General features: G+C 54.5%; 6 protein-coding genes across 6 annotated transcripts; 3 read left to right on the plus strand and 3 right to left on the minus strand.

Moving 5' to 3' along the window:
- Positions 1–435: 435 nt before the first annotated feature.
- Positions 436–2,980, plus strand: N7532_009540 (uncharacterized protein; the record flags this gene model as incomplete). Its single annotated transcript, XM_056622031.1, has 4 exons — positions 436–550; positions 627–643; positions 709–819; positions 884–2,980. The coding sequence occupies 4 exons, from the start codon at positions 436–438 to the stop codon at positions 2,978–2,980; spliced, it is 2,340 nt and encodes a 779-aa protein (XP_056472837.1).
- A 521-nt stretch (positions 2,981–3,501) lies between these two features.
- On the minus strand, positions 3,502–6,031 carry gpi10 (putative glycosylphosphatidylinositol-alpha 1,2 mannosyltransferase; the record flags this gene model as incomplete). The annotated part of the gene is made up of 5 exons (XM_056622032.1): positions 3,502–4,930; positions 5,026–5,172; positions 5,238–5,476; positions 5,514–5,744; positions 5,837–6,031. 5 exons carry the CDS (start codon positions 6,029–6,031, stop codon positions 3,502–3,504), a joined length of 2,241 nt encoding a protein of 746 aa, XP_056472838.1.
- Positions 6,032–6,609: 578 nt separating this feature from the next.
- car2 (ornithine-oxo-acid transaminase) lies at positions 6,610–8,103 on the plus strand (the record flags this gene model as incomplete). Its single annotated transcript, XM_056622033.1, has 3 exons — positions 6,610–7,086; positions 7,155–7,856; positions 7,918–8,103. 3 exons carry the CDS (start codon positions 6,610–6,612, stop codon positions 8,101–8,103), a joined length of 1,365 nt encoding a protein of 454 aa, XP_056472839.1.
- A 1,094-nt stretch (positions 8,104–9,197) lies between these two features.
- N7532_009543 (ATP-binding cassette transporter YOR1) lies at positions 9,198–13,569 on the plus strand (the record flags this gene model as incomplete). Its single annotated transcript, XM_056622034.1, has 2 exons — positions 9,198–9,476; positions 9,550–13,569. 2 exons carry the CDS (start codon positions 9,198–9,200, stop codon positions 13,567–13,569), a joined length of 4,299 nt encoding a protein of 1,432 aa, XP_056472840.1.
- A 199-nt stretch (positions 13,570–13,768) lies between these two features.
- Positions 13,769–14,464, minus strand: N7532_009544 (flavin-dependent quinone reductase; the record flags this gene model as incomplete). The annotated part of the gene is made up of 1 exon (XM_056622035.1): positions 13,769–14,464. One exon carries the CDS (start codon positions 14,462–14,464, stop codon positions 13,769–13,771), a length of 696 nt encoding a protein of 231 aa, XP_056472841.1.
- A 624-nt stretch (positions 14,465–15,088) lies between these two features.
- Positions 15,089–15,832, minus strand: N7532_009545 (uncharacterized protein; the record flags this gene model as incomplete). The annotated part of the gene is made up of 1 exon (XM_056622036.1): positions 15,089–15,832. The coding sequence occupies one exon, from the start codon at positions 15,830–15,832 to the stop codon at positions 15,089–15,091; it is 744 nt and encodes a 247-aa protein (XP_056472842.1).
- Positions 15,833–15,966: the final 134 nt, after the last annotated feature.

Genomic DNA, 15,966 nt, shown 5'->3' on the forward strand with positions numbered 1-15,966 from the left:
AAATGGGGTTGTATTTACGTATGCACCGTAGATTTGCGATTCTAGTACGCATCGCAAAAAACTGCAGATATGACGCAGATTCAGGCGGGTTGACCGGTTCCTAGCCGCTGGGATGAAATTATCATTGGGACGGAGATGACTTGAGCCAATCTTAGTGCGAATGCGTAGGCCATGTTCGCATAGCTTTGCTCCCAGCTTGGCAGGGGCCTCAGCCGACAATGGCAATCTGCTGAGCCAATCTAGAGCGCTTCTCGAAGAGGTCGTTGGTGGAGTCGTTCAAGGGGAAGTGTCTGTCGGCGTCCCTTGGGCCTCGATTCCGGGGTTGCACCTTAACTTTGCCCCTCGCAGACTTGTGATCTTCCTCCTTCATCTTCTTCCCCTATTCCCTTTTTTTTCCCGCAATCGTTGTATTGTGTCCATTCCTTTCTTTTCATCATGCCATCCGGCATTAGCAAGCGCCAGCAGCTGCGTCATGAGAAAATCCTCGCCGAGCTGATCCGCACGGTTCCCGGCAATGACCGTTGTGCTGACTGCGACGCCTTGACCCCAGGTCAGTTGCCAAGAGGAAGCATGAGAGTGGTGTATACTGCTACGACAGTTGACTAACGTGCATTCGCAATTGACAGGATGGGCAAGCTGGAACGTACGCACCCCCGGACCTCTGTTCCCCTATGTCCGAATCCCACTGACTGACCGTTCCGCCAATAGATGGGTATATTCCTTTGCATGCGGTGCGCCGCAATTCACCGCAAGCTGGGCACACATATTTCCAAGGTCAAGTCCTTGTCGATGGACACCTGGTCGTCCGAACAGGTGGATGTGAGTGAAATCGCTATCTCCAGAGTGAGGCCAAGACCCAGATGCTGACGTTCGGTTTCAACAGAATATGAAATCGCATGGAAACATGTTGATGAACAAGATCTTCAATCCGAAAAATGTTAAGCCACCCGTCCCGACCGACATTGACGAAGCCGACTCGTGCATGGAACGCTTCATCCGGCAGAAATACCAATACCGCTCGTTGGAGGATGGGAAGCCCAAACCCCCGAGCCGCGAGGATGCCAGCTATACCCGGACCCCCGATTCACGACCTTCACGCGCCAGATCTCCATCGGGCTCTCCCGAAGGGTCGCCGCCTCCGCTGCCGCCCAAGACCGGCAGCAAGTTTTTTGGATTCGGCCTGCGAGGATCCTCCTCGACCTCCAACCTCCGCCGGTTCGGCACCAAGTCGTCCAAGGGTTCGCCGAATCCTGACCTTGAGCGCTGGTCTCCGGAGCCGACTATGAAGAACCGCGAGCGGGGCCTCGGCGCGCCCGTTGCCGATGTGACGACTGCTTCATTTGAATCCAAGATGGCTGCGATGCGGGAGATGGGATTCACCAACGACCGCCGGAACGAGATGGTGTTGCGCGGTCTCAATGAGGACCTCGATCGGTCAGTCGAGACCCTAGCTAGACTGGGAGAAGGAAATGGTGCTCCAATGCGAGCCAGAACTCCTGCTGCGACCAGCACCACTGCGCCTGCGCCTGCGCAGCCTGCCCGTGCCGTGACCCCCAACCCTCCCAAACCGGAGACATCCAACAATCCTTTCGAGAGGTCCGTTTCAAATCCAGTTGTGCAGCAACAGCCGCAGTCTGCGACTGCGTCTTATAATCCATTTGACCGTCCGAACCCGACGCCCGTCTCGGCTCAGCCTCTGGAAACTTCTTTCCAGAATTTACAGGTCTCACAACCCTTGTTCCCTCACTCGACTGGCGGACATCCCAATCGAGCAAACTCTGTGCCTCAGCCTGCATCTCAGCCTATGTACCAGCCGCCGTTCGCGCCATCGGCCACTTTCGGCCAGAACCAGGGCGGCTATGTCTCTTCGCCCCAGTCAATGGACAACAGCTACAATCCTTTCTTTCAGACAGCGCCTCAGCCGCAGGGCGGCGTGGCCAGTCAGACCTTTTCTAGCCCCAGTGCTGCGCAAAACAATCCATTCTTTAACAATGCCGCGCCTCAAAACCAATCAATGCAGCAGACACAGCAGCCAGCAGCGGTGCCAAATCTCTCTGTGCCTCGTCCACCTCAGCATGCGAACACCATGCCAGCCATGCCTTCCAATTCGCCGTTTGGAACCTCACCATTTGGCCCGACGCCCTCTTTCCCGCAACAGCAGCAGCAGCAGCAGCCGCAGCAGCTACAACAGGCTACAAATGCTGCTCAGGGATCCTACAATCCGTTCCAGCAGGCCATGGGACCGACGACCCCTCAGAGCGCAGGTCCATTCACGACACAGAATCAATTCCAGTCCCAGCAGTTCCAGCCTCAACAGCAGCAGCCTCAGCAGCTTCAGCAACCGCAGCAACCGCAGCAACCGCAGCAGCTGGTTCCGCAGACTACTGGCCAAATGGATAAGAACAGCATCCTCTCTCTTTACAACCTCGCCCCATCACCCGCTGTTCCTCCCATCCCTCAACAGTTCCAATCCCAGCCCCAGGCTCAAGCCCAACCCCAGTTCCAGCAGGGCATGGGAACCAGCCCTGTTCCACCCCTAACCAATTCTCTCAACACAACCCCTCAAACCCAACCCGGCTCAAGCGTCCCAACGCCGCAGCCTCAGTCCAACGCTCCACCCATCGCATCCAGAAACCCCTTCGGAGCTGCGAATGTCGGTTCTGGCCTCGCAGCCCAAGCAGGCGTGACCCCCTCTCAACTCAACCAACCTTCCTCCGGCCTGGGCATCGGAATGGGAACCAACGGCACAGCCCAGTCTCAACCCCAGCCTCAAATCCCGGCACCAACAGGAATGAAAACATCCGCTCCTTTCGCCGGTGGCTCGAGCCCGTTCTCATCCAGTCCGTTCTCCGGACCCCCGCCAAGTAACCTATCCTTTCCCCGGACACACATGAGCCAGCCAAGCGTGGACGTGAACAACCTGCAAAACGGCCGACACAGCCCAGACGCATTCGCCAGTCTGAGTGCCCGCTACGGTTGATTGCACCCTGTGTTGTTCTGGCTCAACCTCACGATGAATCTGACACCTGTTTTCACTCAAGAATATTCCGAGATGATGAACCCGCCTTCTCTTCTTATAGGCGGGTTGACCCGCAAAATCGTTTATGGACATGTGCCTCTTTTATTCCTAATGATTGGATATAGATTGATCGATGAGATGTATGTGCATGGTTGGGTGCATCGAGTTTCGATTTGTCATGGTGTTTCCACTTTCTAATATTTTCCTGTTCACTTTTTGTTCTTCATGTGTTGTATAAGTATGTCTCGTTTAGCGGATCAATGGTATATATTTGGACTTTTTTGTTTCGTTATATAGAATTTCAGATTGTTCCAAACCTTAACTGCGCTGGCGGCAATGAGTCCATAACCACAGTAGTCGATAAATTGTATGAATTATTTTACCATTCTCTAGTTCCATAATGCAAAACAGCCTTTGGCAAACAATGGTAGACATCTAAAAATTATATCCAAAACTATCCTTACCCTGTAGAGATTCAGAAGTCAAGACCACAACTCCCGTTCAAGAATCTTCTTTCTAGACTTACCACCCAGCCACGCCGGCCGCTCGGGCAAATAAGAGCGAAGCGACGACCACCTCGGCACCAAATCCCGAATATTCGGCGCCGGACGGCCCAGCGTCCAGAAGCTCGAGGGCCGCGGCGCAAAGTACGCTTTCACGGCGCGGCGCCAGGAGGCGAATTTTGCTGCGAAGGTAGGCTGGGACGGAGACCAGGGGTAGGAAAATGAAGCAGAGGGTAAGAACGCCTTCCAGCCTTTTTTGGGCTGCGCACGACTCGCTTCGTTTTTGATGGCGTCGATCATGCGGTCGAGATGGAATTCGCGGGTGTTGGTGCTGCGGCTTCGACGTTGGGTTTCGCGCCAGTTGTCTTGTTCGGTGGTGTCGAGGCACCAGGCGATGATGTCGCCTCGTCGACGCCAGTCGTCGTGCCAGGCTGTGTTGTATGTGCGCCAGCATTCGCCGTAGGAAGATCCGCGGAGGAGGGTTTGGAGGGTTGGTTCCAGTTGTTCGAAGAAGATGAGGTAGTCTGGCCATGGGTGTTGGGACTCCGGATGGGCGAGATCGGGAGGAGAGACGTAGCTCGGTCGTCGGGGGAGATGACGCAGTCCTCCGGCCATGTTGTCGCGGAGGAATTGTGCCGGGTCATCGTAGAATTGATCTGCTTCGTCGCGGTACACGGCTTTCTCAGTCTCGGTGAGGCCGATTGGGGGCTCGCAGGATAGTGCCCAAGCATCGATTGTTGGGTACACCAGATGCGATCGCCAAGGCGTACTGTGACAGGGCATCAAAAAGCCTGCGGTTATCCCGTTCGCTGTCGAAGCGGAGGAAAATACAGAGGCCTTCTGTCCGTTTGCGTGAACCTCATGTTGGCGACGGAGGTAGGTGAGGATGTTGAGCGACCCTGAGGCGTGCAGGACACTCGTGTAAAAAGCAATCACGACATTTGCGAAGATGAAAAAGATAAGCAGCAGCCTTTGCGGAGTGTACGCATGTGATGATCTGTAATATATCACAGGAGAAAAGTACTGGACCAGTGGCGGAGCTGCGAGAATGTGAAGCGACGGCAACAGTGGGTAGATGAACCGCACTTCCTTGTGCGAGATGAGCGAGAGGACGAAAGGCATCACAAGGCAGATGACTGCTAGTTGAATTCGGGTCTCTGTTTGCAGTCGGTCGGAGACGGAGAATGTCCGAAAGGTCAATGTTTGGTAAAGCCCCCAGAGAGCGAACGGCAATGCTGTCGTGAGCAGAAGGGGGAAACCCTGCGACAAGTAATAGTGCCAATCATTACGCCCATAGAATACCGCGAGCGACTGCGCGATATTGAAATAGAGAAACCTCAGCGGCGGGAACGTCCAGAATCCGTAAAAGAGACGGTCTGCGACGGCTGACACTGCGAGCACAGCGGATCTGGAAGTAATGTCAGTTGATCTGTGAAGGTGGTAGAGGTACTCTGCCTGGAATAGCAGGTATCTGATCTGCAAGAGGAATAAGCAATTACATACCCGCAAATCAAGACCTCGCGCACGAGGATCATCCGATTACCCCACGAAGTCCGAAGCAAAGCGAAACTAGCTAGCGTTGCCCAGATCAAGATGTTGGTCGGCCGCAGAATACAGGCGAGGGCAGCCAGTAGCAGGCACTTGCGAATGCTGTGTTCATGCGCGTCAGCGGTTGATTCTATCATATGCAGTATGGCTTTTCGATATTCCCCTACCTCGACAGAAGCGCTCGATCCTCGACCGTGCCCCTTCCATCCTTGCGGCTACCGTCGGACAAGGACCCTGCTGCCCACTGCCAGGGCCAGAGGTCCAACGCGACAATCGTGACCGTGGTCTCCAGGCAATTGGACAGGGTCCTTGTCGAGCAGAACCACTGCCATGGATTCAGAATTGTCACCAGCAACTGTCCCTTGTCAGCCCGGTGTTCTCTCCGCGCAAGATCCTCCCACCGTCGCTGGAGGGCCATTGCGCAAAAAATCACAATCACATACCGTGGTCCATGCCCCGCGCGAGTCCTTCCCATAGATCCGCGTTGCTAGCTTCCAAGTGTAGAAATCGCCGATTGCCGACACAACGGCCTGCGCTGTTTTGGGACCGGCGATGAGAAGCTCCGCGCGCGTCGCAGAAGGCAGTTGGAGGGTGGTCGCGAGGAGGTCGGCCGTTTTATAGACGGCGGCAAAGAGGAGAGGGTGGATCGAAGATCGGAGTTGGTGACGCCATTCCTGCATGGGGGCGCAACGCGGTTAGCCTCAATTGTCGGACCTGGCCCTGATCACCGGCGTCAAGATACCGAGACGCGGTCTTGTCCACTTACCCACGTCACCCAGGCGCCCTGATCCTTGCCGAAAGCGATCTGCCATGCTGGCTCGAGCGATTGGAAGAATTCGTCGGGCTGGAAGAACGTCCGGACGGTGAAGGCGTTGAGGATGCGGAAGGCGAGGAGGAAGAGGAAGATATTGGCGGCCGGCGAGGACGCAGCGCGGCGCGCAGAGGCATTGGAGGGGGCCATCGCGGAGAGCGGATGGGCACGGCAACGAGGCCCGTCAGGTCGAATGCGAAATCTGGGGTCGGCCAGCGCTTAGAAGGCCATGGTGGGTGCGGCGACGGCGTGGAGTCGTGATTCAACCTGTGAGCGCACGAGTAAAACACGACCTCACGGACAGCGGAGACCGGGCCGGTGTGAATAATGGGAATAACACGCCGATTGGAGGCCGGCTGGACGTGCTGGAGACCAGGGAAGCAAAATCGAGGGCTTCTCGTGTAATCCTGCGCTTAGCGAACAGTGGATGTCGAGGGTGTCAAGAGCTCGCGACGACCTGCACTTAGGAGAAGACACCTGCACTTAGCGGCATAGCGGCAACCTGGGGGGACAGCGCCACACCCTACTTAAGGCGCGCCTTCACCTCTCTTTGACTTGAATTCTCGCTACACTCTACTACGGCCCTTTTTCTTCATTCAGGGACATACCTCAAAAGCTCCAAATTCTCTCCGACACTCTATTCTTCCTCTTTGCTCTACCTCATCGACCGCCCCCACTAGCGCCCCCCGCATCCCCGAGCTCCATCTCCAATCCCCAATCCATCCACCATGCCCGCAAACGGCACCAACGGGTCTCTTGCCCACTACCACGCGGCCTCGACGGCTGAGGCCATCCAGGCTGAGAAGGACTATGCGGCGCACAACTACCACCCGCTCCCTGTCGTCTTTGCCCGGGCCCAGGGCACCTCTGTCTGGGATCCCGAGGGCCGTCACTACCTGGACTTCCTGTCTGCCTACTCCGCCGTGAATCAAGGCCACTGCCACCCCAAGCTGGTCGCGGCGCTGGTCGACCAGGCCTCGCGCGTGACGCTGAGCTCGCGCGCCTTTTACAATGATGTTTTCCCTCGCTTTGCCCAGTTTGTCACTAGCTACTTCGGCTTCGACATGGTGCTGCCCATGAACACCGGTGCGGAGGCCGTTGAGACCGGTATCAAGATCGCTCGCAAGTGGGGATACAAGGTCAAGGGCATTCCGGAGAACAAAGCAGTCGTGCTGAGCGCTGAGAACAACTTCCACGGCCGAACAGTAAGCTTTCCCCAATGCACTGCCCCTCGACAATGTAGAACAATGACTGATTGGAGACTTGTAATAAGTTCGCTGCTATCTCTCTCTCCTCCGACCCCGAGTCGCGTGAGCACTACGGCCCTTACCTGCCCGGCATTGGCTGCACCATCCCTGGCACCGAGAAGCCCATTGCGTACAACGACAAGGCGGCTCTGCGCGAGGCCTTCGAGGCCGCCGGTCCTAACTTGGCTGCTTTCCTCATCGAGCCCATCCAGGGCGAGGCCGGTATTGTCGTTCCCGACGAGGACTATCTGAAGGAGGCTCGTGCCCTATGCGACAAGTACAATGCCCTTTTGATCTGCGATGAGATCCAGACCGGCATTGCCCGTACTGGTAAGCTGCTGTGCCACGAGTGGAGCGGAATCAAGCCCGATCTGGTCCTGCTCGGCAAGGCCATCTCGGGTGGTATGTACCCCGTCTCGTGTGTGCTGGGCCGTAAGGACGTCATGCTCACGATCGAACCTGGCACCCACGGTTCGACCTACGGTGGTAACCCCCTTGGTTGTGCCGTCGCTATCCGGGCCCTTGAGGTGGTGCAAGAGGAGCAGATGGTTGAGCGGGCAGAGAAGCTCGGCCACATCTTCCGACAGGGCCTGGAGGCACTGCAGAGCCCGTTGATCCAGACCGTGCGCGGAAAGGGTCTGCTCAACGCCATTGTGATTGACGAGTCCAAGGCCAACGGCCACTCGGCCTGGGACCTGTGCATGCTGATGAAGGAGAAGGGTTTGCTGGTAAGTTTTTTCTACCCCGTTGGTCTTCGGTGTGGATCCAAGCTGACATGAGAACCTGCAGGCCAAGCCCACTCACCAGAACATCATCCGTCTGGCCCCGCCGCTGGTCATCACCGAAGAGGAGATCCAGCAGGCTTTGAACATCATCCGGGACGCCGTGACCGAGCTGCCTACCCTGCAGGGCACAGACGAGGACAAGGTAATTCCTCCACCGGAGAAGAAGGTCAAGATCGGCGTTGAGAACTGAATAGCCCTTGTGCTATCGGGTGGAAGACGTGCGACCAATTTGCATTCATAGATTTTTTTTTTTAACTTTCTCTTTTATTACCCGGATGGAGAGCGATCCATGCCATGATTAAATCACGAAGGAACGGAACAAAATGTATTCCAGGAAAGGATGCCAGACTGCATGACTTAGAAGGATAGCTCGGGCTCCGAATGTACGTTGAACTGCGATTGTTGATTTCCCACTCCGACTCCTGTTTCCTGAAGTAGTGAGACATACTACTAGTAGTAGGTACTAATGTTATTTACTGTACCTGGTGCTTTATCTAGCAGCTGTGTTGCAGTAGGGAGAGCCTCGTCAGGGCTGGTAATCCGAGCCAAGATAACACTCTGGCACTATATAATTGGACTATCGGTGTATAATCGTTACGTGAAGGTAGTAATCAACTTCCCTAATGTACATACTGCGATTATCAAGCCGGACTTGGAATCAATAACTACCCCAACCTTCAGCTCCCCTGCCAGCGATTATTAATCTGCAACCCACCTATGGCTCCATCCGTGGTCTCGTCCATCCAAAGTGGTTTAGCTGGTCGGCCCGCGGGAGTTGCCAATCCCGATCTCCGCGATTTTCTTGGGGAGACGGCTAAGCGAATGCGAATGCGAATAAGATGCGGCGTTGACAGGTTGAAAGATGTTGGAATCTCCACCGGCGAAAAACAGCCCGAGCCCTGTCCAGCAGTTGTCAGTGCAAGTGTAAAGTGGGAGCTGGCCCAGTTTTGCGAAGCTTAGTTGTGGGCGGAGTCTGGCCCTGCACACGCCGGATCTCCGGTGCGACCTCCGTTCGAGGCAATTCAGCGAATTCAGCGAAGTCCGGTGACTCACGTCCGATTTTTTCTTTCTTTCTTCCTTTACTTATTGTTGTATTGACCCGCTGGTTTGCGGTGTTCCGCAACGAATTCCGCATTCAGTCGCGTCTCCACATTGCGATAGAGTGGCCGGGGCTAAGGCCTGGTACTTATCTCCGAGAATTTCTGGATCGCATTCCTCCCCTCCTCGTCTTCGACTGTGACTGCAATCCGTCCGAATATCTCACACGGTCGCGACGAGCTCCTGATGTCTGCTCCGCCCGATCCGCTGCCGCAGGTAGTGGTGGCGGACAATGAGAAGCTGCAGGCTGCGTCCAGCGACAGATCGGCGTCTGGGGACGAGGAAGCCAAGGCCCCGGATGATGTCGTGCAGCCGCCAGAGCCAAAACAAAAATGGTATCGCAGACTGAATCCGCTCAGATGGCAGACGCCGCCACCGGTACCCGAGGAGCGTACGCCGTCGAAGGAGTATGGGGCTTCGTTTTTCAGTGTTGTGTCGTTCCAGTGGATGTCCCCGTTGATGAGAGTGAGTATTATAGCCCTTGGCGCGGAAAGAAGTTTAGTAGTTGAGTGATGGACTGACAAACATGATCTATAAGGTGGGATATTTGCGACCGCTGGAGCTGCAAGATATCTGGACAGTCAATCCGGATCGCACGGTTGACGTTCTATCAGAACGGTTGGATGCGGCGTTGGAAGGCCGCACCGAGCGTGGCAGCAAGCGCCCTCTCGTCTGGGCTCTATATGATACCTTCCGATCCGAATTCCTACTCGGCGCCGTCTGCCAGCTATTCAGTTCACTGCTGCTCGTTTTTGCGCCCTATTTGACCCGTTATTTAATTGCCTTTGCGACAGAGGCCTATATCGCGGAGGAATCCGACCAGCCAGCACCGCACATTGGTCGTGGTATGGGGTTTGTGGTGGGAATCACCCTAATGCAAGCCTTGCAGAGTCTGTGTACGAACCAATTCCTGTACCGCGGCCAGATGGTCGGTGGACAGATTCGCGCGGTGCTGATCTCGCAGATCTTCAACAAGGCGATGAAACTGTCTGGCCGGGCCAAGGCAGGTGGAAAAGCCACGACAGAAGAGGTGAAGGCCTTGGAGTCGACCAAGGAGGCGCTGATGAAAGGCCCCAAGGAGGACAAGGGGGAAAAGCAAGCCCAAGCGCCCCCAACTGCCGCCGATGCGAATGGCGTGGCCGGCGATGGACGCGGTTGGAATAACGGTCGCATTGTCGCGTTGATGAGTATTGACGTCGACCGTATCAACTTGGCGTCCGGCATGTTCCACATGATCTGGACGGCCCCGATCTCAATCATCGTGACACTCGTCCTACTTTTGGTCAACATCGGCTACAGTTGCCTGTCGGGGTATGCCCTTCTGGTCTTCGGTGTACCTTTCCTGACATACGCGGTTCGCTTCCTGGTGAAGAGACGTCGAAACATCAATAAGATCACCGACCAGCGAGTTTCGCTCACACAGGAGATTCTCCAGGCCGTGCGTTTCGTCAAGTTCTTCGGATGGGAGAGCAGTTTCCTCAATCGCCTCAAAGAAATCCGGAAGAAGGAGATTCGCTCAATTCAGACTCTTCTGGCGGTCCGAAATGGCATTCTCTGCGTGTCGATGTCTATTCCCATCTTCGCCTCGATGCTTGCCTTCATTACCTACGCCCTGACAAAGCATGATCTCCACGCTGCGGAGATCTTCTCATCGCTCGCATTGTTCAATTCGCTGCGTATGCCACTGAACATGCTGCCTCTGGTCATTGGACAGGTTACCGACGCCTGGACTGCCCTGAACCGCATCCAAGAGTTCCTCATGGCTGAGGAGCAAAAGGAGGATATTGAGAAGGACGAGCACATGGATAGCGCCATTGAGATCGAGCATGCTTCGTTCACCTGGGAGCGTCTGCCAACTGAAGAGAATGCCGACAAGCTGAAGAAGCCCGCTGGCCCTGATGCCAAAGCTTTGGCATCGCCCAAGGAGGATAAAAAGGCCGAGAAGCAGGCTCCGTCGGAACCATTCAAACTAAAGAACATGACACTTGAGGTCGGACGGAATGAACTAATTGCTGTCATTGGAACAGTAGGCTGTGGCAAGAGTTCCTTGCTGTCTGCTCTGGCAGGCGACATGCGAGTGACAGAGGGTAAAGTCAAGATGAGCACCACCCGGGCATTCTGCCCGCAATATTCCTGGATCCAAAACACCTCTGTTCGTAACAACATTTTGTTTGGAAGAGAATACGATGAGAAGTGGTACAATAAAGTCATCGATGCATGCGCCCTCGCCCCAGATTTGGAAATTCTCCCCAATGGCGACCAGACGGAGATCGGAGAGCGTGGAATTACGGTCTCTGGCGGACAGAAACAACGTCTCAATATCGCCCGCGCGATCTACTTCAATGCCGAGCTGGTGTTGATGGACGACCCTTTATCCGCCGTTGATGCCCATGTCGGCCGCCATATCATGGATAGGGCTATCTGTGGTCTTCTCAAAGACCGCTGCCGAATCCTTGCGACGCACCAGCTGCACGTTCTTAACCGATGCGATCGTATTGTTGTTATGGATGAAGGCCGTATTGATGCGGTGGATACATTCGAGAATCTCATGGCTGGAAACGAGCTGTTCAAGCGTCTCATGTCTACATCCCGACAAGAGGATTCGAAGGAGGAAGAGGAGGTTGCGGAAGAAGAGGCGGGTGAGCACAAGGACAAAGAGGCCGCCCCCAAGAAGGCACCTGCCAAACCTGCCGCCGCTCTGATGCAGCAGGAAGAAAAGGCCACTGCGTCGGTCGGCTGGGGTGTCTGGAAGGCATATGTGCGCGCTTCTGGCAGCTATTTCAACGCACTGGTGGTCTTCATCCTGCTTGCCTTGGCAAACGTCGCCAACATCTGGACGAGTCTGTGGCTTTCCTACTGGACCTCGGATAAATACCCCGGCCTGTCGACTGGTCAGTATATCGGAATTTATGCCGGACTCGGTGCCAGCGTAGTGCTGTGCATGTTCGTTTTCTCCACCTATATGACAACTTGTGGAACCAATGCAAGCCGGACGATGCTCCAGCGTGCCATGACCCGCGTCCTCCGCGCCCCGATGTCTTTCTTCGATACCACCCCACTGGGACGCATCACAAATCGTTTCTCCAAGGATATCCAGGTAATGGATAATGAGCTGTCGGACGCAATGAGAATCTACGCATTGACCATGACGATGATCATCTCGGTCATGGTCCTCATCATCGTCTTCTTCTATTACTTCGTCATCGCCCTGGTCCCCCTGTTCATCCTCTTCCTGCTCGCATCCAACTACTACCGTGCCTCAGCCCGCGAAATGAAACGACACGAGGCTGTTCTGCGTTCGATGGTATACGCCCGCTTCGGTGAAGCCATCACCGGCACCGCCTGTATCCGCGCCTATGGGGTGGAAAACCAGTTCCGACGTAGCATCCGCAGCTCCATCGATGTGATGAATGGCGCCTACTTCCTGACCTTCTCGAACCAGCGCTGGTTGAGTGTACGGTTGGACGCCGTGGCCACCGCATTGGTGTTTGTAATTGGTGTCTTGGTCGTGACATCTCGTTTCAATGTCTCCCCCAGTATTTCTGGACTGGTACTGTCGTATATTCTTGCTATCGCGCAGATGCTGCAGTTTACCGTTCGCCAACTTGCAGAGGTCGAGAACAACATGAATGCCACGGAGCGGGTACACTACTACGGAACCGAGCTGGAGGAAGAAGCGCCCCTGCACCTGGCTGAAGTTGCGGAGAGCTGGCCGGAAAAGGGTCGTATCGTGTTTGACGATGTGAAGATGCGATATCGGGATGGCCTTCCTCTTGTTCTCAAGGGTCTTTCGATGGACGTACGAGGTGGTGAGCGTATTGGTATCGTTGGTCGAACCGGCGCAGGCAAATCCAGTATCATGTCCGCCTTGTTCCGTCTGACAGAGCTATCTGGCGGCAAGATTCACATTGACAATGTCGATATTTCAACTGTCGGTCTACACGACCTTCGATCCCGGCTGGCCATCATCCCACAAGACCCGGCTCTCTTCCGCGGCACCATCCGCACGAATCTGGACCCCTTCAATGAACACACAGATCTGGAACTGTGGTCTGCTCTCAAGAAAGCCTACCTGATCGGCGAGGATACCCTCGGAGCTGAAGATGGCATTCAGGGTGAACCTGGCACCGGCACAACCACACCTGCAACAGACAGCGACTCCAAGCCCCGACCCTCCAACCGTCTGACGCTAGAATCAGCCGTCGACGAAGAAGGTCTGAACTTCTCGCTCGGTCAGCGCCAGCTGATGGCGCTCGCTCGAGCCCTTGTCCGCGATGCAAGAATCATCGTCTGCGACGAGGCTACTTCTTCGGTGGACTTTGAGACTGATCAGAAGATCCAGCGGACTATGGCGCAGGGATTCCAGGGGAAGACGCTGCTGTGCATTGCGCATCGTCTGCGTACGATCATTCACTATGACCGCATCTGTGTGATGGACCAGGGTCAGATTGCGGAGATGGATACCCCAGTTGCGTTGTGGGATCGGGCGGAGGGTATTTTTCGTGCGATGTGTGATCGTAGTGGGATTACCAGGGAAGATATCTTGGCTGTTGAGTGATTGAAGGCATGTGGAAAAGTATACATAATGCCCGATGGAGACTGGTGTAAATGTACATGCAGATATGGACATAAAAATCGTATATATCACATAGTACAATAATATTTGACGCTTCTATCTAACAGATTTCACTCATACTGTATACTCAGGAAGACCTTATTCTAACCACAACGGCACAATACCTGAGCACCAAACGAAGCTATTGCGACACTCCCTTATCCAACTCACAAACCAACTCCATCCCCAAATTCCTCATCATCCCCTCAACCCCAGCCTCCCTCCACCCCTGCAAATCTCTCTTATCCAACTCAACCCGTTCCTCCTCCTCAGAAAGCATACCCACAGGCAAACCAGTATACTTAACCGGCAACCCAGGCGCCGTCCCAACAACCCTCATCCTCAACCCCGTCAAAATCCCCCTTAAATGCTCCGCGGCCTTAACGCCGCCGCGCGAGCCATACGTCACGATCCCGGCGGGCTTCCCCTTCCATTCGTGAAAGAGGTAGTCGAGCGCGTTCTTCAGGCTTGCGGGGATACTCCAGTTGTATTGTGGTGTGACAAAGATGAAGGCGTCATATTTCTGCACTGTGTTGGACCAGGCGCGTGTGTGTGCTTTGCTGTAGTGCGGTGCTGGGTTGCTTGTTGGGAGGCTGGCGGGGATTACGGATTCGTCGTAGAGGGGGAGGGATTGCGTTGATAAGTCGAGGATTTCGAAGATGACATGCCTGGGGTCTGTGTCGGTTGAGTTTGAGGAGTCTGTCGATGTTGCGGGGTGGTGATTTGTTGGAATCGTTGGGTCCGCGAGGAGAACGTCATAGATATAATGGGTGATGGTTGGGTTGAGGCGGGGGCGGCGGGTGCTGCTGGTCACAATCGCGATGCGTTTGGCCGGCATAATGAGATTTGAGTATATAGATGCTGGCTGGATTGGTCTGGGAGTCTGCTTTTATATGGTTGGGGTGAGGAATGGGTTGCGGAGGAAGCTGCTGTTTTCTGAGCGTTGGTCCGCGGATCCGCGGTGGTGAAGCTTATGTGGGGCGAACCACGTGGTGGCGAGGGATTTAGTCATGAACTAATAGAGTAAATCAGCACGAGACCTGTTTGCCTATATTATTATGAAGAAATCTGCGCGCCTTTATCGACTCAGTCGGTCGAACAAGATGAGACGATGGGAATAAGACTAGACTTTAGAGATCGGTCAGTGAAGTTGCGGTATTATAGCTATGCTTGTATCGCCACCTTCTTGGTTTCGAGTATTTATCCGCAAATAGTATTGAAATTGAACGTGACATACAACGGAACCTGCTTGAAAGTTTTGATCGTGTTGATATATTCGTCCGTATACATTCAATGCTTTCACTCGAATGAAAGCTCATAATGGGATGGCAGTGAATTTTGAAAGGTGCCAGTATTCAAATCAACGGATGACAAAAGACACTCGAGTCCATATTCTCAATTTGGCACAGTTCGATAAATAACAATGTATTAGAAATAGAGACATAAGACCTTGTTTATTGACTTAGCTGCAAGACATGAAACAATTCGTCTTGCCCTGCGTCCCGAGATGCTCCAACGCCGGATCTGGCCGTCGTAACCAGTCAGCCAGAAAGTTTGTACAGTGATCCACATGGTCAATATCACCAAGCATGGTATCGAGCCGGTCTCCACGCATGTGCACATCGTGTCCCCGTCTCAGCAGATACAGGCAGTGTACGAGGTGTTCACGCACAGACGTCCAGTAAAATCCATTCTCATTGTGTCCCACTTCATTATAGTCCTTCATCCGGTGCTTCGCTGCCTCATCGTAGTAATACACGAAGGGCTTGCCGTCGTTGAAAGTCGAAAACTCGTGTGAGTAATCGTGTGGGCACTCGCGGTGCATCCAGCATGCGGCTAGCGGGTCGTAGATACAGCCCATGGATTCGGCTTCGGCAGTGGAGTTCCCGCAGGAGAGGGTTGTCCGCGGGGCTGTTTGGAGACATTGTCGCTGGCCTCGATTGCCCTTTGAGACGGGAGAGGCTTTTAGAATGAGGGCTTCTCGGAAAGGCTCGATTGTGACGACGGCGATTAGGGCCATGACCGTGAGGAGGAGAACGAGGATCAGCCCGGTGATGGTGATGGCGGACAAGTTGCGTTTGAGTAATCCGGGTGTGAACCGACAACGCGGACCGCCGGTGATTGTTGTATCGCTGTCTACTACCATGTCGTCATCTTGCTCGCTCTTGGGGACGGGCTGGTAGCTTCGCGTGAAGACTTTGTTCATCTCGATGGAGGATAGCGCTGATGGGTAGTTCGGATTCTCGTGCAGAGGGAAGAGGAGATTGTAAATTCCTCGCGCAAACGAGGGGAAGATCAGAAATCCATTATGGCGAGGCACTCAAGGGGGAGACTTCTCAT

Source organism: Penicillium argentinense (assembly GCF_028826775.1).
Source record: "Penicillium argentinense strain IBT 30761 chromosome Unknown utg000009l_segment0_segment0, whole genome shotgun sequence".
NCBI lineage: Eukaryota > Fungi > Ascomycota > Eurotiomycetes > Eurotiales > Aspergillaceae > Penicillium > Penicillium argentinense.